Source organism: Macrotis lagotis, chromosome X (assembly GCF_037893015.1).
Source record: "Macrotis lagotis isolate mMagLag1 chromosome X, bilby.v1.9.chrom.fasta, whole genome shotgun sequence".
Taxonomy (NCBI): domain Eukaryota; kingdom Metazoa; phylum Chordata; class Mammalia; order Peramelemorphia; family Peramelidae; genus Macrotis; species Macrotis lagotis.
In genome coordinates, this window is record NC_133666.1 from 16,747,971 (window position 1) to 16,769,030 (window position 21,060).

General features: G+C 41.8%; 1 protein-coding gene across 2 annotated transcripts in view; it reads right to left on the bottom strand.

Annotated features, from left to right (window-relative positions):
- The window catches only part of KIAA1210 (KIAA1210 ortholog), a 60,591-nt gene that overhangs the window by 12,931 nt on the left and 26,600 nt on the right, over positions 1–21,060 (bottom strand). For both annotated transcript variants that reach the window (XM_074202654.1, XM_074202656.1), the window contains exons 2-7: positions 19,422–19,732; positions 17,982–18,198; positions 13,966–14,077; positions 7,572–7,616; positions 5,055–5,240; positions 1,083–1,176 (exon numbers count right to left, since the gene is read on the bottom strand). In XM_074202654.1, coding sequence (XP_074058755.1) covers positions 1,083–1,176; positions 5,055–5,240; positions 7,572–7,616; positions 13,966–14,077; positions 17,982–18,198; positions 19,422–19,732 — 965 coding nt within the window. The remainder of the gene's footprint in view (positions 1–1,082; positions 1,177–5,054; positions 5,241–7,571; positions 7,617–13,965; positions 14,078–17,981; positions 18,199–19,421; positions 19,733–21,060) is intronic.

Genomic DNA, 21,060 nt, shown 5'->3' on the forward strand with positions numbered 1-21,060 from the left:
CTAATTCTCAATCTATGAGCCTGTGAATTTGCCCCAGGTGTAGTTTTAGCTAGTGATGGCCGTGCCCATGGGTAGAATACATTCCTCTCGCCTCTGAGTATGTATAACTCAGGTGCCCACTTCCTAACATGAACTATCATGACTCAATTATTGGTATCACCTACTGCCCTTGAAATGCTTTTGTGCTTGCTCTGGATATGCATTGTATTTCCTTTTTCTGTGTAAAGGAATGAAAACTCCATGAGGGCAAGCACTACTTAGTGTCTGACTTTGTCTGAACACTCATTATAAATGTTTGCCACATTGGAATAATGCATTTACAACAATTTAGAAGCCAATTCAGTGCTTTTCCGGTCTATTCTAGAGGACCCTGCTGTCCAGGGCAATCACCAACATATCTCCATTCCCAGGGCTCCCTGGAGAACTCACAATGGCTTTGGGAAGGGACTCAAAACTGTGGGACTGAAAATTCACTTCAGCAAGGCCTGCATCACTAATCACAACTAAGCCACATCAGTGATGTTTGCCCCGTCCAATTGGCCTGTTGTAATAATAATACTAATGATGATAATAATTATTATTATCATTATAATAAAAATGACAATAACAGCCACAATGATGTCTAGTATTTATACATAGATTTATAAAACACCTTATAAATATTATCATCTCATTTAAGCCTCACAGCAACCCTGGTAGATAGGTAATTGCTACTACTATCCTCACTTCTCAGATGAGGAAACTGAGTCGGGCAGAGGTTAAAATGACTTGCCCCTGGGGCACGTAGCTAGGATGTATCTGATGTCAGATTTGAACTTGGACCTTCCTGACTCCAGGCCACTACAGTGCCACCTAGCAGCTTCAGACTTAGATTTTAAACTCTCAGGGGTCAGGACCCAGGTCTGGGTGACACTTCCTTCATGCCATTTATCAAAGATCACACATAATCAGATACTTAACAAATGCTTTGGGGGATATAGAGGAAGAGGGAAAGGAGGAGGAGAAGGGAGAAGAGGAGGAGGAGGAAGGAGAAGAAGAGGAGGAAGGAAGATAACTAAAGCAAAGATGATAGAGATGACTACCTTCAGAGTCTTTGCCCTTCTGGTTCCCCCTTGCTTGCTGGTCACCACTATTTTCTTCAGCTCTTGGGACAAATGACTTTGCCTCTTTTTTCACCTGCAACAGAAGAAGAGATTAGATCGAACTGGGTATTCCTCACTCTGCTCTGCTAAAGTAATAAGTCCTTGATTGACACATTGACTGTCCTTGTTACACATTCCACTAATAATGAGAAAATTTTGTGATGTACTTTTACAACAGATTAGCTGGGACCTGCTCTCTGGATATCATGCTACAAACCTGCAGCCCCTGAGGCTTTGCTGAAAGGTGAGAATCTTATTTCAACTTGGACAAGCCCACAATGGGCACTTTCCCTAGTAAGGAAGGGGTTCTCAACTCTGAATATCTGCTAACTTTAAATTCCATTTGGCTTCATTTTAGACAGTACAGTGAAAACACTAGGCCTCCCAAAATACTTATTGCAGTTTAAAGCTTTAATAGCCATTATCTTTCCAAGTATCCTTCCAAGGCAAAAGCAATGGAAAAAAAGGATTGGAGTTTAATGTAGGGAGGACATGAAAGGTCTGATCCTTTGAGAGAAGAGGGGGAAATTACTTTGATCCTAGAGATCCAAGCAACACTGCGCGGGAGAGTCTCAGTACCTATTACCCTTAGAAGCCTTTAGCAGCATGAATTTGAAGATAAAAGAGCACCCCTATCAGCTTTCAGAATAAATGTATTCACAGAGAAACACCATCATAAAAGAATGTATCTGCAATGAATGGGAAGTGTGCTTCGCCACTTCCCTTGGAAAGTAGCCTAACCAAAAAGTAGCAAAGCCACTAGAGCAGGAATGGGGAATCTTTTCTCTGCCAAGGACCATTTGGATATTTATAACATTATTTGCAAGCCATACAAAATGATCAGTTTAAAAATTAGCCTGATATATTTGGTCAAACATTGAACTAATTCATCCCTAAAAGCTCCTAGATTGGAGCAGCTAGGTGGTGCAGAAGAATCAAGAGGACCTGAATTCAAACAAACAAACAAACAAACAAATAAATAAATGGAGGGGGGAGCTCCTAGATTTATTGAGTTTAGAGTCCTGCCTATGGTTGCTATGGTAGTGTCAGGCCAAATGATTTCATGGGCCTTGTATGGCTGGCCAGACATTCCTTGCCCCTGCTTGAAAGGAATCCATTTGGGTTCACTTGAGTCATACTGTGTCCAATTTATAGGGTTAGACTGAATCACTCACTGACCTGGAAATGACCTATTTCTTATTTTTACTACCTTATATAGAAATATTCCTTTATCTGACATTGTACTTTTGCAAGTAAATTAAATTTCTACGTAGATATAGCTTTGAAGATACAAAAATAACATTTTTATGTTAACCATTTTTATAACAAATACATTGGCTAGATGCATTATGATTTTAAAAAAGTATATTCCCACACATTACCTCATTTGGATAGAAATTGTGTTTTTTTGCCTCACCAATTTTTTTTATTCAAGACTTAAGCATCCCCCAAAAGGGGCATTTCTATATGAATGGCAGAATACATAAAAAAGTGACCTTCATGAACCTGTGAATCACCATTTCACACTTGCTTTTCCTTTAAAAAAAAACAAGTAATATAGAATCAATTCTACAGGGAACCTTCAAAATCATACTGCTTATTATTTATGTTAAATAGTAATCTTTCTAAAGTGAGTCACACAAACTTACTCTTGAAGCAAAAAGTGGGGGACTATTAAGGTAGAATGCTGTGAATGGATGAATGAATGCATGAATACGTACATGAACAAATGAAAAGGCATTTATTAATTACTTTCTATATGCAAAGAACTCTGCTAAGTACCTGGAACACCCATAGACAGACCCAGTTCTCAAGTTCACATTCTAATGAGGAGACAACATCTAAGAAAAGTTTTAGCTACAAGCCAGATGAAAAAGTCCTCTGCTCCTTAGGGTTCAACAAAGCAGATGGGAATATACATCATATTATTATATTTGTGTGTGTGAATATACATATGCATAAACATACACAGTATCCCAATAGCTTTTGTGAAATTTTATTTTTTATTATCCTTATATTTTATTATTAAGTTTTTATTAAAATTTAACATTTCACTAAGACTTTTAGGACAGCCAGTTTCTAGTTAAGCATGGTTGCTTTGTTTTTTCTTTGTTACAAGAAAAGATCTGAGGTGAGGGTAGAGGCAGAGAGGAACTGGTATTTCCAGAAATGATTATGCTATAAACATAAAACATTTTAATAAATAAATGTATTCTGCTAAGAAAGAGAAAATAAGGTAAAACAAATGTATTTTACACTTCCCTGCCTTCTATAGAACAGACTGAACATCATGAAGCTTTCCCTTGATAAAAGGCAACCAGGTGGCTCAATGACTAGGACTGTGGTCATGGAGTCTGGGAGACCTTAGTTCATATATGACCTCAGACAATTATTATCTGTGTGACCCTGGCCAAGTCGTTTTACTTCTGTCTGCCTCAGTTTCCTCATCTGCAAGATGGGATAAAATAGTTCTTAAATCCAGGATTGTGCTGAGGAGCCAATGAGATAAGAATTATAAAGCATTTAGGCCTGATAAACAGCAGGAGCCTAAGATATGTATAATCCCTTCCCCTTGCCTTGATATAGGGTTATCATCATGAACATTCTTTGCTGTGCCTTCAGAGGCTGTTTGCCCCTAAGTGGAATGACCCCAGGCTACACTGCTTTTCCGCCAGTTTTGAGTCTATCTTTCCCTGTTGTTATTTCTCCATGGGGTCAGAATGTTTTTGACTCTGCCTTGATGCTTATTTTACCCAAAATTAACTGGGAGCAAAGTGCACCAGATGTGTTACAGCTGTTCAGCACCCAAAAGCTCCCTGCCCCCACCCCCCTTCTTAAAAACTTCCCTTTAGGGCCACAAAGCCTCTTTGAGGCAGGAGAAAAACAGTCCCCATCTTCAAGAGCCTTCCCTCCTCAACCATGACCTTTCCCAGGGCAGCTAGGTGGCACAGTAGATAGCGCACTGCTCTAGGAGTCAGGAGGATGGGAGTTCGAATCTGGCTTCAGACACTTGACTCTTACTAGCTGTGTGACCTTGGGCAAGTCACTTCATTCTGCTTGCCTCACATCCAGGGCTGTCTCCACTCATCCTGATCCCTATCTGACTACTGGACCTAGATGACTCTAGAAGAGAAAGTGAGACTGGTGACTTAGCAAAGCCCCCCTCATTCAGATCCAATTCAGATGCTTGTCATGGCATCACCTCCCGTGTCTTGGTCTTCTTTGAGAATGAAGGACAAACATCATTATTATTATTTATTATTATTATTATTACCTTCCCCAAGAAGCAGAGGTTGAGCCATGGAAGAGAGTGGGGTGTTCTGAGAATTGAGCCCCAAACTTCATCCCCCATCCCTTCTTGGGATTTTCCAGAGAGGCAGAATAATATAATAGAAAGGAAGGAAAAAAGGCCTGGACTGAAAGGGTTCAAATAAACAGTCACTTTCTTGTGTCGTGGCCTCAAAAAACTCCAAAACACTGACTGCCATTTGGGTTTCACTTTGGGATTAGAGATGGTTGCACAGTTGCTCCAAATCCAACCAATGGGCGAGTCCCCCACTTTGCTGCATGACCGGTCTAAGGTGAGAACCTTCGCAACAAAGAATGGGCATGTTCCCAGGTGCCAATCGTTCCTCGGGACTCAGAGGACTTCCACTTCCTGTCCCTGTCCTGGCTCTACGTTTCCAAAGTCCAGGTTACCCCCCCCCCCACCTAATGAGTCAGTGCCTGGCTCCCCAGCTGGGGTATACAAGCCTGGTCAGGGCCTAAGGCCAGCTCTACCCCTTTGTTTCCTGGCCCTGCTCATTGCCATTTCTTGAGTAATTCCATCAGCCCTCTTGAGCAGCTCAAGGATGCTTTTTAGAACTCTTACCGTGTGCATGGGTGCTGAGTCACCCACAACTGAACACTTACTTCTGTTGATGAATGGATCTGGTTGATTTTTTGCTTTCTTGGGTTCAGCGCCATCTTGTGTCGAGCGGCTGAGGTGTCCAAACAACCCAGAGGGCTGGCTGCAGTAGTGAAATCAATGGGGAATACGAAGCCAGCTGTGGCTGAGTCTGGTTTCTTGACAGGTTGGGAGGATGCCAATGAGGATCTCTAAAGCAGAACAAAACAGCAAGCTGTTCTCACTGTGCGTCACCACTGGTCCCTCAGGACTTCATTTTGTGAAAGGGTCTGGCACATAGTAGGCACTTAATAAAGGCTTATTGAGTGGCTGGTTGCCTGATGGGCCTCCTGAACCTGGGAAGGACACAGCGTGAGATGGAAGACTAGCCCTTCATCCCCAGACCTCTATCTTCTAACATCTGTGTGAGCACCATCGAGGGTTCTAGGATCTGAGACTTGGAACCTAAAGGATCTTGGGAATCTGCTAAGCAATTGATCAATAAACATTTAAGCTTAGTCCCAGGAATTCTATTTATTAGGATTGGTAGTTATCCTTTGTTCTCCAAAAAGGACCAAAATAGTATCACAGTGTTGGGGTCAAGGTACGGTGTGTCCAGTGTGTCAGACTGACTGGTTCCATAGGAGCTCAGAAGACTCTACCACAGGTTGGACACAAATAGCCCATAACTCTATGTGAACATCTGGGCTGGAAAGAACTCCAAGCTTGCACATCTCACATTTCTTTTGAGCTACTGAAATTTTGCTTTGCTCATAGAGAACAGGACCCTTTCGGATGAGGGCACACTATGCTGGGTGATCCTGTGCCCATGTCTCCCATGTCTTAAAAGCTGGAAGACAGATGTCAATTGGACAAATAGATGCAAAGCTGACCAACTATTGGTTTCCATATGAAATAGAAAACCAATCTAATATTCAATCAACAAACTTGTATTAAGCATCTACTAGAAGCCAGACAGCAGCAAAAAGGTGGCACCAATTTGGATATTATAGTGTTTGGAATAAAAAAAAAAAGACTCATCTAAGTTCAAATCTGGCCTCTGACATGGACTTGCTGTGTGACTCTGGGCAAATCATTTCACCCTGTTTGCCTTAGTTTCCTCATCTCTAAAGGCAAAGGACAAACCACTCTAATATCTCTTCCTAGAAAATCTCAAATTGGTTTCCTATCATTGAGGGGCCTCTACACTATCAGGAAGATAACATTTACACACTGAAGTACCATGTCTTCAAGAGGAATGTGACCCTATAAAACATTCCCAACCAAAATCCCACCTTCTCCTGGAAGCCATATTATTATTTCCTATTTATCCTACACATAGCTTGTTGGAATCTATTTTGTTTACATGTTATTCGCCCCCCCCGCATTGTACAGAGAGCAACTTAAGGGTAAGGACTATCTTTTAACTTTTTTGGTGCATAGTAGCCTTTAATAAATGTTGGCTGTTTGATTAATTTATTAGTTAAGTGAAACAGCAGATCAGAAAATCCAATAGCCCACCCAATATAGATCTGTTAGTAGGCTGAGAAAAATGCCACAGGGCGTGAGACCAAACTCATGGAAGAGCATGATAAGCTCAAGGAGACCATTGAGCAGAGGAAACAAGTAATTGGGGTCAAAATTAAAAAGTCCAAGGTGATCAAGCTGAGGAATTTAGCCCAGCAGGGTGTCAATTGCCACCGATCTCTAGAACAGTCAACAGACGTCATTGGCTCTGCGTCAAGCCGAGCACATCCTGCAGGAAAAAAAGATCAGGGCACGATTCCTATAATCTGCAAAGAACGTCATGGAGACGGCTGCCATGGCAACCACATCCTCTCAAGCTCTCTTCCCAGACATCAATTTTAATGATGCTTTTGAAAATTTTCCTTTAGATTTTTCCAGAGAAAAGAAAATGTCAGAGGGGGCTGTATTACTAAACAAGCCCAAACCCACCATCTTTTTATGAAGAACCTGCATTGCTTTCCATTAAGGAAAAGATCGATAAATGAAAAACCATTTACTATTTATTAAGCATTTATTAGGTACACAGCGCTGAGCTAACTCTCTAGGGCTACCAAACGGAAGCAAGACAATCATTTATTTCAAGGAGCTCATACTCCAATATGGAAGACAATACAGAGGGAAGGATTCAGCTGCACGTTGTCCCATGGGAAGGAGCACGTCTGAACTCTTAGTTCACCAACAATTGTCCCCAGTCTAGCAGAGGACCATGTTTTTATTAAATCTAGGAGTAAAATCATGGCCTTTTTAAACCAATATATGCTAAGAAGAGTTCAACAGCTCGGAAGATACTGTCCCCTCAAAAGTAACTTGCATGTATTGTTCCAACTCCTTCATCATTCAGAGCCCCCCTGCCCCTCACCCCAAAAATGAGGACCCATTAAATATGAGATGGGCCATGCTGAGGTGTCCAGATGGCTGAGCCAGGCTGGTATGGAACACAGAATCTTTTGAGGTCAGAGAAACATGAACCCTGGCAGATTTCCCCAGTGGTTCGTTCCTACTGAATACACACTTACCATTGCCTTTACATCTGTCCCAGATAAACTCTTGTGGCTCTGGTCCTAATCAACATTGGAAAATTGTGAGATTGAAAAAGAGATAAAGGATTAGTCAAAGGAAAGCAACATCAGGCGCTGTTTAATTTTAATTAAAAAATTAAAACCAACAGTGGCACCAAAACCAAACATAGTTATCTCTTCCACATTGCTAGGATTGCAGGATGCCATATTCTGGTGATCTGCAAAATCCATGAAAAATGTTTTGGCCCTCCTTTGTATCAGAGAAGAAGTCTGAATTTGTTCTTTTTTATGGAGTGTTTACAGTACCTTATTGTAAAATTGGGGTTGATATATACTATACATCTATTTTGTGTGTTTCTGAGTTTCTAAACTTTTTCTGTGTCCTCTGCTGGCCTATGTTGTATGGTCTGTGGCTTTCACAAAACTCGCCCCAAATTCCCATTTAATTTCTTATGCTGACCATAGATACTGGATAGCCAGTGGTTGGACAAGACAGGGGCCCCTGGGTAGCTTGGGCCTGCAGCTCTTGCAGGTACAAGGCCTCCCACATGGGAGACTTGTAATCCATTTGGGGGTTAATAAATCTTATGATTGCTTCTGATTCCGGCTTATGTGCCTTTCCTGGGGTCAGCCCAGAGGGATCACGAGATCACAGGGGTCACAGATTTTGAATTGAAAGGGACCTTCCACATCTAGGCAAGCTCTTCATTTTACAACACAGGTCAGTTTGACCATAGGAAGACGGCTTTCCTGTTTCTGGGTTTCTGGGAGATTAGAGAACCTTGATGGAGCGTACCATTGGTCTGTGTTCAAGGATCCAGTCTAAATTAATCAGCTTGTATAAGGATCACATTGCCTTACATCTAGAACTGGAAGGGTTCTCAGAGCTTAATCTCCATTATTTTACAGACGAAGAAACAGGCTCAGAGAGGGGAAGAGACTTCCCCAAGGTCACACAACTAAGTAAGTTAGTTATTATAAGTTAGTTATTACAACTAATAAGTAGCAGAGTTCCGTTTCAAATCCAAGAGGCGGCAAAAGGCAAATTACCTGCCTCGAGGAAACAAATTCAGTCGACAGGTTCCTGCTGTTTTGAGTTCTTTGACTGTGACTCCAGTGCCCTTTTCTTTTTGTGAAGTCTTGCCAGGGGTGGGGCTCACTTGGACTACTGGCAACCCTGAGTTGTCTCTGCTGCCTTCTGTTATTTTTCCCTGCCTATGGGGGTGAAGAATAGTGCCCACCCCAAGAGGCAATTTAGCCTTTGGTTTTGGGTTACCACAACACAACCTTTGGTGCTACTAAATGACAAATGGAAGCCCCATCTGCAGGTTGGCTACAGAAGAGAGTCCATCTTACTTTGACCCTACTGGATTCCTCCGCATTGTCTTAGGTAAAGACTTCCATGTTGCTACTTTCCCCACTCTGGTTCTGATGTATCACTGGCCCTCCTCTTTTCCCCCCTTCCGGAGACCATGAGGCCATATTGAGATCAGCTCACCAGCCTTGAGGCCTGTCTCCTCTGCCCATCTTCATGACGAGGGGCCGGGACCTGCTTGAGATGTACCACACCCATGTGCCCAGCACTAGGACCTAGAGACAGAATCTACCTCTAGAACACTGATTGCCTGGGGAGAGCAATCAGTTGCTGTACACTTCTCATCCTCAGGTCTGCTCCCACACATATGTCTGGCACATCCCCTACTTCTGTGCAGAGGTGGGAGACTAAGGGTGTAGATCATTGTAAACAGTCACACTTTTTTTGATATGCTGGTTAGCTTTGCTGTTTTTTTTTTTTGTTTTCTTTCTTTATTCTTTGACATAAAAGATAACTCTCTGGAAGGGGAAAAGAGTAGGGGTACATAACAGATATAAAAACAAAAGATAGCGATTAAAACTAACTTTTAAATATCTGAACATCTAAAAAGGGAACGGGTAGGGATACAACCTCTGTGCTTTCCCTGGCTTCCTCCTAGATAGCTTTAATCTCTCCTCCTGATGCACAGGCACACACACACACACACACACACACACACACACACACACACACACACACACACTCAAAGACACCTCTAATCTGTTAGATGAGAGGATCCTGGAAGGGACCTTAGTTGAAAGAAAGCTTAGAAGTCATCTAGTCCAATCCTTTCATTTTATAAAGGAGGAATTGAGGTGCAGGGAAATAAAATCATTTGACCAGGATCAAATTTGAAATCCAGCCTTTCTAATTACACACCCAGTATTCTACCCACTAAACCACCCCAGTTGCCTCCCCTGCTTTAAAATCTCTGACTTGGGATTTATAAGAACCCCTGGGAGGATTGAGAAAGACAATGAAGTCTTGGTTTGATTGAATTGATACTTCAATTTCTACTATTAGCTGTTAATAATTTGGATTATTTGAAGTCTGCCTTTGGATAATCATTGAAGAAAAAGGACATACATTAAGCATATGTATATATTTCAATTAGTCTGGAAGGAGAATATTTCCCTCTGTAAAAGTACCCTTTTTCAGTTGTGAGAAGCCTCCTCCCCATGCAAAGAAAGAAGCTGTCTAGGCTGGCTACGATATGGTTAAAAGAAACGTCTAGAAATGATGGGTTTTGTGGGTTATTATAAAATGGTAAACATCTCTGGAACAGACAGTCCAAGTGGAGGAAAAAAATAGTCGTGGAGTTAGACCTGAGAAGGGTTGATGGGCTGCATTGCTCTGAGATAATTATGAGGCTCCTTTCCTTTCTCCTGGTTTCCCATGGAAACCAAGAGCTGTCATTTGAATGCAGCCATTCTATAGGGTACAGGAGGCAATAAGCCAGCAAGACATGGAACACATCTCTCTCTGAGAACAGCAGGTGAACATCACTCAGCCAGCTCCAGGGAGGTACCCGGAGGCTGCTACATAGACTCAGCGAGGAAGAAGATAGAAATATAAGATAGAAATTACAGCTGATTGTTAGTCTATTCATCGCCCCAGGCCTCTCTTAGGCGATATTTTACAGAAGCACAAAATCTCAGAGTTGGAGGGGGGCTTTGAGGGCAGCCAGTCCACCTGCTGAGTCACCAACCTCAGTTCTATTCAGAGAACTATTCCTAAAGCTGAAATTAGCCTGGCACCTAACAAGTTCCATCTTTCTGAAATTCAGTTCAAATAGACAATAACAAACATCAGCCAAATGTTGACTATATTGGATCTGGTATCATTAAGCTCTCACTTCTCTTCTGTAAAATGAGGGGCTCAGACTAGATGACCTCTAAGGCTTTCCTAGCCCCACATCCATGACCTTGGACAAATCACTTCATCTCTCTGGGTCAAAGTTTCTTCTTCTGTAAAATAACAGTCAGCAGAGCAGCTAGGTGGCACAGTAGATAGAGCACCGACCCTGGAGTCAGGAGGACCTGAGTTCAAATCCGAACTCAGACACTTAATAATGACCTAGCTGTGTGGCCTTGGGCAAGCCACTTCACCCCACTGCCTTGCAAAAACCTAATAAATAGCAGCTAGCAATAAAAGGCAACCTTAAGGTTTGCAAAGTACTTTATAAGTATGATTTCATTTGAGCCCTACAACAACCGTAGGGCTGCTGTTATGATCTCCATTTTACAGATGAAAAAACAGAATAAGACAGAGGTGAAGTGACTTTCCCAGGGTCACACAGCTAGGAAGTGTAGGAGGCAGCATTTGAACTGATTTTCCTGACTCCAGGACCAGTGTTCTATCCCCTCTGCCCCTTAGATGCTTGATCCTTAGACTAGATTAGACTAGAATGACTTCTAAGGTCGTTTCTTGTTCTGAATCTATGATCCTATGTGTGACTTTCTCTTATCTAATGATAATAATAATAATAATAAAATATCAATAAAAATAGTTCACATTGCTTAGGCATCGTGTTAAAAGCTTTTGACAGATATCATCTCATTTGATCCTCATAACAATGAAACAAGACAGTGGAATTCATCTTGTAATCACCATGAATAAGCCTGCTGGCTTTTCATCCCCAGGAAACCCAATGCAGAGTCTGGAAACATCTCTCTGATTGCAAGCTGCATTGTAAAGAAACAAATTGGAACTGACTCTTTTCAAATATTGCGATGGACAAGATAGTATGCTTGTCTTGGATTTTGACAGAAGATATACTTGGAGGAATATAGTTTTGTTTTGAAACAAAAAGGCTTTCCACCAGATTGTGAGGGTCCTTTGGGGCGGGGGGCAATGAACTCTAACTAATGAACAGTAATTTGGCATAAGTGACCTGTGATCCATTAGTTGTCCTTAAGAATGGTCCTAAATGGTGTGTTTGGAAGGATTTGATTTTTCTTGGTCCTTGAAGGGAAGTGAGAGAGGAGGAAAACTGAGAAAGATAATGAAATCTTGGTTTGATTGAATTGATACTTCAATTTCTGCCATTAACTGTTAAGAATTTGGATTATTTGTTTATAAATGAGATACAAAGTAAGCAAAAAAATAGATTTTGGGGGGGTTCTTTTTCATAGTTGGGAAGCTTCCTGGTAACTGAGACAGAGAAAAATTAGTCCTTCACATTTTACTGAATTTTCAAGCAAAAGGGTATTTAATATTGAAATAGTACAAAATTTCTGTCTCCCTTATACTTAAATTGCCAATACTGATAGTCAAACAGATAACCCTAATGCTTTGTGAAAACACAAGCAGTAATCTGCTAATGGAATTATAGCCTTTTCCCTAGATTCTTAAATAGATTTGCTATTTAATGGTTTTGAAAATAATTTTAGTTTTTAAATATTTTTAAAAATTTGCTAAATGACTTTTTGTTCAGAATTTAGTGGGTTTTTAATGTGGGACACCAATTATGCAATGACAGTTGCTTGAAATGCTTTTGTTATTTCAGGTAAATTGAATTAGATCAAATATAGTGAAACTTTAGTCCTTTTTGTTTTTGTCAAATGTTATTAATTTAATGATGTCTTGGTGAACTGTTAATTTTTGTAATAATTCTTAAGAAACTTTCATATGACATAAAAGCTATTGTCATTTTTAAAAAGGCTTTTGAAAAACATATCTATTTTTTGGTTTTGGTTTTGAAACTCAGTTGTAAACATAAACATGCCCTTTTATTAAAAGGATGGTAATTCCAAAGATAGCTATGGTTATTAACCCAGTTTTACAGATGAGGAAACTGAAAAAGGTTAATTGATTAGATGAACACAGCTAGCCCAAAAGGCAACAAAAATGTGCATACCCTTTGGTCCAGCAATACCACTACTGGCTCTATACCCTAAAAAGGATGATGAAAAAGGGTGAAAACATCATTTGTACAAAAATATTCATAGCAGTCCTGTTTATGGGGGGGGGCAAAGAATTGGAAATTGAGTGAATGTTCATCAATTGGGGAATGTCTTAGCAAACTGTGGTATATGTATGTCATGGAACACTATTGTTCTATTAGAAACCAGAAGGGATGGGAATTCAGGGAAGCCTGGAGGGATTTGCATGAACTGATGCTGAGTGAGATGAGCAGAACCAGAACAATATTGTACCCTAACAGCAACATGGGGGTGATGATCAAACTTGATGGACTTGCTCGTTCCATCATTGCAACAATCAGGGACAATTTGGGGCTGCCTGCGATAGGAGACTACCATCTGTATACAAAGAAAGAACTGTGGAGTTTAAACAAAGACTTTACCTTTAATTTGTTTTAAAAAAAAGTTATCTTATGTAATTTTGCTATTTCTTATGCTTTATTTTTTTCCTTAAGGATCTGAATTCTCTCTCATCACCTTCAACTCAGGTCAGTGTATACCATGGAAACAATGTAAAGACTAACACACTGCCTTCTGTCGGGGTGGGGGAAGGGAAGCAAGAGTAGGGGAAAATTTGTAAAATTCAAAATAAATAAAATCTTTCTAAAAAAAGAGATCACACTGCTGGGAGGGTGGAATACAAGTCTTCCTGACACCAGGCCTACCTGTAACTATGCACCTAAGGGCCTAGATTTCTCAGTCTATGATTCCAAGGTCCTCTACGTGGCCTTGAGCATTTCACTTGCTCATTTTTGGAAAGACCTTGGTTCCTTTATCTGTAAAATGCAGGGGTGGACTGAATGTACTCTAAGTTCCCTTTTACCTCTAAATTTATGATCCTACAATCTATGATACACAAATATAAGGGAGAGCAAAACCCTTCTCATACCAGTCCCACTCCCATGACACATGTGGAGAATAACCCCAAGAAGATAGAGTGAGACAGAGTAGGATCCATGCAAAAGTTTATAAATCTGATTGGGAAGTTCTGTACTTCTAATCTCATTTTTCAATGAAGATGAATGACTGGTCTAAAGACTTACAGGACGTAGAAATACTTTCCTGTGACACCATCTATATAATGGGAAAAAAAAGGATGGGGCTAATTTCTTACCTCAAGGGTTCCAGATTTCTCAGGAGGATCAGGTGAAGAGTTTTCCTGGACTGAGTCCAGTAAGTGGATGTTTTCATGAGACAAGGATTTCTTTCTTAAGTTGCCTTTGGCCCTGGAAAGGAAGGAAAAGTCTCTCAGGACCATGCTGTAAATCTGAAGCAGGGGGTGGCTCTTGCAGAAGGCAATGAGGCACTTACCTGGTGATCTTTAAGAAAATAGTAATAGTGCTGATGACAATAGCAGAAGCAAGCTGAGTCTCTGCACATGTCCTGCACTCCTAACAACAAAATAAGGGAAATATTCTTTCAGGGAACCCCCCTCCAACTAGGCCTGGGTGGTCTGTATCCATACCAGTTCTGTTTCTCCAAGACCAGCCCTTCTTAGGTGAAAGTCATGGAAATGGTTCCCTGCCACACAGGCTGGAAAAAACACCTCCATGACTCTAGTCTATGCTCCAGATTCTAATCTAATTCTAATGAATTTTACATAGGGGGAAACTGAGACACACAGAGAGGAAGACACTCACCCAGGGTCACACACAGGATCCCAGATCAAGAACCAGAATGAAATTCAGAGGTCACCCAATCCAGGCTCCTCACTTTACAGAAAACTAGGGCCCAGAGTGGGGAAGGGACCTACTCAAGATTACATCTGAAGTAAGTGGTGGGGTGGGAATTTGAAACCAGGTCCCTCTACAACAAAAGCCAGCATCCCTGTGCCGTGCCTTTCCTTAGGTCAACTAACAAGTCAGTTGTGGAGACCTAATATTTTCCTGGGCCAGCTGGGTGGCACTGTAGTAAATAGAGCACTAGGCTGGGAGTTCTCCTCATGTCCCTGAGTTCAAATCCAGCCTCTGACATTTACTGATTGTGTGCTCCTGGGCAAGACTCTTCACCCTATTTGCCCCAGTTTCCTCATCTGTAAGATGAACTGGAGAAGAGAATGGCAAACCATTCCTGTTTTTGTTTTTTGTTTTTGTTTTTGTGCCAAGAAAATCCCAAATGGGGGTCACAAAGAGTCAGACACAATTGGAAAATGGCTGAACAACAATCGTTCCCTACTGGATCCTAGTCAAGTTGGTCAGAAAACAAGCATCTTATATTGGACCCATAGCTTACTAGCGCTTAATGAAGGTTTCCTGCTGCTGCAGAAGTTTGCAAAGAATAGACAATACCCATCATTAAAACTGTACCCATTTGTCCTTCGTTCTTGAAGAAGACCCTGACATAAAGGGGTGATGTCATGGCAAGCACGTGAACTGTATTTGAGTGAGGGGAACTATGCCAAGTCACCAGCCTCACTTTCTCCTCCAGAGCCATTTGGACCCAGTGGCCAGAGAAGAATCAGGATACCTGGAGAGAACCCTGGATAAAGGAGCAATCAGGATGAAGTGACTTGTCCAAGGTCACACAACTGAGGCTGGATTTGAACTCCATTCCTCCTGACTTCAAGGCCAGGCCTCTAGCTGCCTTATACCCATTAAGAAACCAAATGTAAGAAGTGGATTTGCACAGCAGTATCTCAACTGAGAGGGCTCACTGTAAATTTGCTATGCCTACCTTCCCAGCAAGTGGGTGATGCATTAAAAAAAATTCAAACTGAATTTTCTCCTCAGGCCTCTAGAGGGCCATGTTCCAGTCTTCCTATCAAAACCATTAAGAAAGGTACCAAGGCAATATGTGTTATGCTCTCCCTTGCTTGATGGTTTGCCAATAGGCTATGTAATTGAAATCTGGGCTAAGATCTGGCTCAATTTTCTAGAAAATTGCATCCTTCCCCACCCTACCCCCAATTCCCCAGACACCTGTAGCCAGACAGACCTTGGCACACTGGCTTCCTAGGAACAGACAGTGCTTCAATTTCTTTGGGAAAGAATGGACAAAATACAGTTTAAGACCAGTGAGATATTTTCTAACTCTAGAACATCCTGGGTTATTTTTTTTCCCATTTAAAAAAATATCAACTCACCAAAACCCAAACCAAACAAAAGAGTTCATATACAGACTGTAGTTCTCCAGCATGTATAGTTGGCTTTTCTTTCAAATATATCATAAATTTGACATAGCTTCCAACGCTATCCTATTTAACTTTCTTTCTCTTTTCTGTACATTTTTTTTAAAAAAACATTTCAATGATTCTCTTTCTTTTCTCTTTTTCAGGAGGGTAGTTTTGTTCACTGTTCTATCTATCTATCTCTCTTCTCCCTTTCACCTACCTACAACTGCAAATAAAGGCAAAACAAAGCTTTTTCAACACATCTGGAGCCAACTAAGAAAAATTTCTCTCTTAACCATTTCTGAAACTACATGCCTTATCCTATCATCTCAATGATTCTAGGTGGGACTTACAAGTCATTTTCTCTCTGGGCCTCAGTTTCTCTTACATGGAGGACCGGACTAGAAGCTGGCTTCTGAGGTGACTTCCAGGTCTATGTCTCTAATTCAATGTCTTTTTCCCTTTGAAAGGAGGAGAAAAAGGAATGGAAGCAGAAATGGAAGAAAATATGGAGGAAAGAGAAAGAAAGGAGGAAAGGGTAAAGGCCTTCTAATGACCTGATGATGTTGCTTAGGTACCAAATCGTAAGTCATGGACTCTGGCTTCTATCCCCCAGTAATCCCCATTTGATTTTTCTGCAGACAGGTATAGTGAATCAAGCCAAAAGACACTCCCAGCATCTCTGGCTGTTGAAAGAGAAAGAGAAGAGAATTTTTCCTGTTTTTCTCTGCCAAGGCGAATGAACCTTTGAAGTAGAAGTGATGGAACCAGACTGGCTAATGGGGAGTTTATACCCAATAGGAGAACAGAAATAAAAGAGCCCCTAACCACCTTTGATGACTTCAAGTCACCTGGCATGAGAAAAGAGATAAGAGGGCCCCTAGCCACCCCTGATGGTGGCTTCAAGTCACCTAACTGAGATGACCTTCATTCCCAGATCCTTAAAAAATGGACATACTGGATTGTCTAGTGATATGTGAAAGACTGTGGGACTCCATGGAACTCTAGGACCATGAAACTGAAAAGGGGCAGATGTCCTGATTTTGTGAAAAAAGAACAGAACATGGGTAGCTATGTGGAGATTACTAGCTGAGTGACTTGGTCTCACTAAAACAAAAAGAGGGGGGAGAGAGGGGACAGCTAGGTGGCACAGTGGCTACAGCACCAACCATGGAGTCAGGAGGACCTGAGTTCAAATCTGACCTCAGACACTTATTATCAAGCTATGTGACCTTGGGTAAGCCCTTAACCCCACTGCCTTGCAATAAACCAAAAACCAAAAATAATTTAAAAAATAAGACAAAGACTAATGCAACCTTTCCCCCATCTATCCAAGTTTGTTTGGGGGCAGCTAGGTGGCACAGAGGATAGAGCACCAGCCCTGGAGTAGTTGTACCTGAGTTCAAATCCAGCCTCAGACACTTAATAATTACCTAACTGTGTGACCTTGGGCAAATCACTTAAGTCCATTGCCTTGTCAGAGAGAGAAAGAGACAGAGACAGAGACAAGAGAGAGAATAAAACCACATGAAAATCCTGGACCAATGAACCTGACTGATTGCTGAAGGATTGTTAGTGAACATATAGAAAAGGAAGCAGCTGTCACAAGGACCCTGCAAAACACAGGTCACAGCCAATCTAACTCCTTTTCCTTTTATCACAGGATTACTAAACTGGTAGGACAGATAGATATTATCCTTATTCATAAAGAGAAGACTGAAGCTCAGAAAAGTGAAGGAATTTCCTTATGGTCCTCCAATGGCTCTAGATTTGAAACCAGATTAACTTGATTCCACATCTAAGACCCTAACCATTTTGCAGCACTGTCTGTCATCTGTCTCTGGACGCCTTGATAACAGGTTAGGCTAAGTAACTGAGAAGATTCATAAGTAACAGAGAAAGGAATTATCTGAGATTGGGACCTTGAAGGAAGGTCTCCAGAAATGCCAAAACCCCCTCCCTGCCCACCTCAGGGAGGTGGTGCTAGACTTGGTCTAGCATTTAGTGCTTCCTTGACTTACCCTAGATAAACGAATGACTGAAACAACCCATGCACTGGGATGAACATGTCATGGCTGGACTGGCTAGTTTTCACGTTGCCAGTTTTCACGTTGCTAGGTTTCATGTTGTCGGTTTTCAGGTTGCTAGTTTTCAGGTTGCTCTTTTTCAGGTGCTTGGGAAATGACTTCTTTTTGGTAAAAAAGGCCCTGAAGGCTTGAAATTTGGATTTTTTCCTTCCTGGAAAGTAAAACAGGAGGGGAAGAATACCGTCACAGCAGAGACCTGGGTAATACACAGAGTACAACTACTTCCCTGCACCATTTGTTAGCTTTTGGGCCATCCTGACCATTGGACATCCAAGCCTGATCCTCTCATATTTCTCTAAGCTTCCATTATTGACCTTACCTGTTCAAAATGGTGGGCAAAAAGATTTTACACTCACTTGCCTAATTTTCTACTATGTCCCTCTCCTCCTCCCACTTGAAATCCTTACTGTTTGGTTAATCCCATTATTTTCTATTTGAAAATAAATAATGTTTACACAGAAAAAATCTTTTCAATGCAAACTACCAATGCATAGAGGCTATGAGTTGGATGAGACCTAAGAAAGGAAAGAAATCCAACAGGTAACTGCTACAGGAATGCCTTAACTACTGGCCATCCATATTCTACTCAAATACTTACATTGCCAGAGAACCCCCACCACCTCCCAAGGTAAGGGTTCTTTCCTCCTCCCCCTTTCTCTACCTCTGAAGGTCAATAAACTTGTCAATAAAATTTTGATACTCCTAGAATGTAAACCTCTTGAGGACAAGAACTAGTTCCTTTTTGTCTCCATCTCCAGTTCTTGGGACTTCTCAATGGTTAATTAATGCTTAGTTTTTTAGACTGCAACAGCTATCCTAACAAGACCACACTTGTCCCATCTCCCTTCTGCTGACTTTGGGTCATCAGTATATTGACTAGACCAGGTTGGGTCTTACCATGATTGATATGAGGAAGAAAGAAGGGGCGTACTCTTAAGACTCTTCCTGTTACTACCCCTCCCCCAATTCCAATGCTTTTCCCATCTGGCATCATCACCAGGCTCGAACACAAACCTTTGGCCCCCTCAGTGCATAATCCACCCCTCTCTGGGCTTTGCCTGACGTTTTCCACAACTCTTTACCCCAGAGAAATCCCTTAAACCCACTTCCTATGAGAAAGATGTTCATGTTTTTCCTGGAACAGAAATGTTACTTCAGTTCACCATGTACAAAAAGACTTTGCCATCACCTATATACATCGAGGATAAGGCGGAGTAGGTACCCAACACAGGCCAGAGACTTTTAACCCTTAGCAGTAGAAAAGGAATCAGAAAGACCCTCTGCAGAAAAGAAAGAGGATGATTGAAGTATCAGAGAGGGACTACCCAAAGCTAGTCATGAAATTAATTTCAAAAGGAAAAAATAGCTGCTCACCTGAAATTTTTTTACTGACTTCATCAGCTTCACCATTCGGAAGTTTTTCATGGGTGAATTGGGCTTCACTGACAACTTGAGGCTCACGGGGATCATGGGATCCTCGGGGCTCAACGATATCTTGGGCCTCTTGGATTCTTTGACTCTCTTGAGGTTCTTGAGACTCACAGTTTTCTCTGGCCTCATAGGTCTCTTGGGGTTTATGTCTCTTTTGAGTTTTAAGGGTCCTAGAGGTTTCTTCGAATTCAAAGACCTCCTCTTTCTTAAGACTCTGGAAAATGTTATTTGACTTCAAATCCATAACATAGTCACTAAAAGAAGTGAAAAAAAAAACAAAGGTAATTTTGTGAATTCGAAATATGGACATTCGAGAAAGGACAATGGGATATATTCCGGGGGGGGGGGGGTGGCAGAGCCAAGATGGAGACAAGAGAGGATGTCTCTTAGGTGCTCTCTCATAAACCTTATAAACTAAGGACTCTAACTAAATTTTTGAGAGACAGAACCCACAGAAGGACCCAGTGAGGCAGTTCTCCAACTCAAGGTAACCTGGAAGAGAGAAGAAAGGCTCTGCTGCCCAGGGTCAGAGGGGTGACCCCCCAGAGGGTGGCCTGCCAAAGCAAAAGAACTTCAGCCTCCTGGAGGCAGCCTCAGGGTGCTGGGAGCCGAGGCTCACAGCAGCGGAGGAGTTTCCTGACTTACACCCCGGGGAGCACCAAGTACAACTTGGGGGAACAGCGTGGGGGGTTCTGCCAGAGCAAACACATAAAGCCCAGCCCTCAGGGCACACAGTGAGCAGTGTGGTCAGGGGCAGCCCAGATCCAGGAACAAAAAGCAGAAGCAGGTAAGCAGGAGCCCCCAGGGCATGAGTGTAGAGCCTGGGGAGGGAGCAGAGAGAGAGACTGCCTAGCTCTGTCCTCTGTCTGTGGAACAGGACTCTGGGGTTCTGACCACATTCAGATCCTGATTGCAGTCTAGGCCCCCCATAGAACAGCAGGACCCTCCCCACCTCAGCCCTGTGGCAGAGGGGGGTGCTTGTGGTCATTCACAGGCCAGGAGGGAGGACAGAGCCTCACACACTGAAATCCTTGCGAGGGTGTCCCAAAAGCTCAGGAAGCACTCCAAAACCAGGATCAGGCTGGGAAAATGAGTAAGCAGAGGAAAAAAGCAGAATACCATTGAGAAATATTTTGCCTGTGATCCCAAGAAGGAACAAAACACTCAGTCTGAAGATGAGGAAGTCCAAGCTCCTGCATCTAAAGATTCCAAGAAAAACAGAAATTGGGCTCAGGCTATGACAGAGCTCAAAAAAGACTTTGAAAATCAAATGAGGGAGATAGAAGAAAAATTGGGAAAAGAAATGAGAGATGCAGGAAAAACATGAAAATGGAGTCAGCAGCTTAGTCAAGGAAATCCAAAAAAAAAAAAATGCTGAAGAAAATAACATGCTAAAAACCAGCTTAGGTCACATGGATAAAACAGTTCAAAAAGTTATTGAGGAGAAGAATGCTTTAAAAAGCAGAATTGGCCAGATGGAAAAAGTGATAAGAAATCTCTCCGAGGAAAACAAATTCTTCAGACAAAGAATAGAACTCCGGGAGATTGCTGATTTTACGAGAAATCAGGACTCAATACTTCA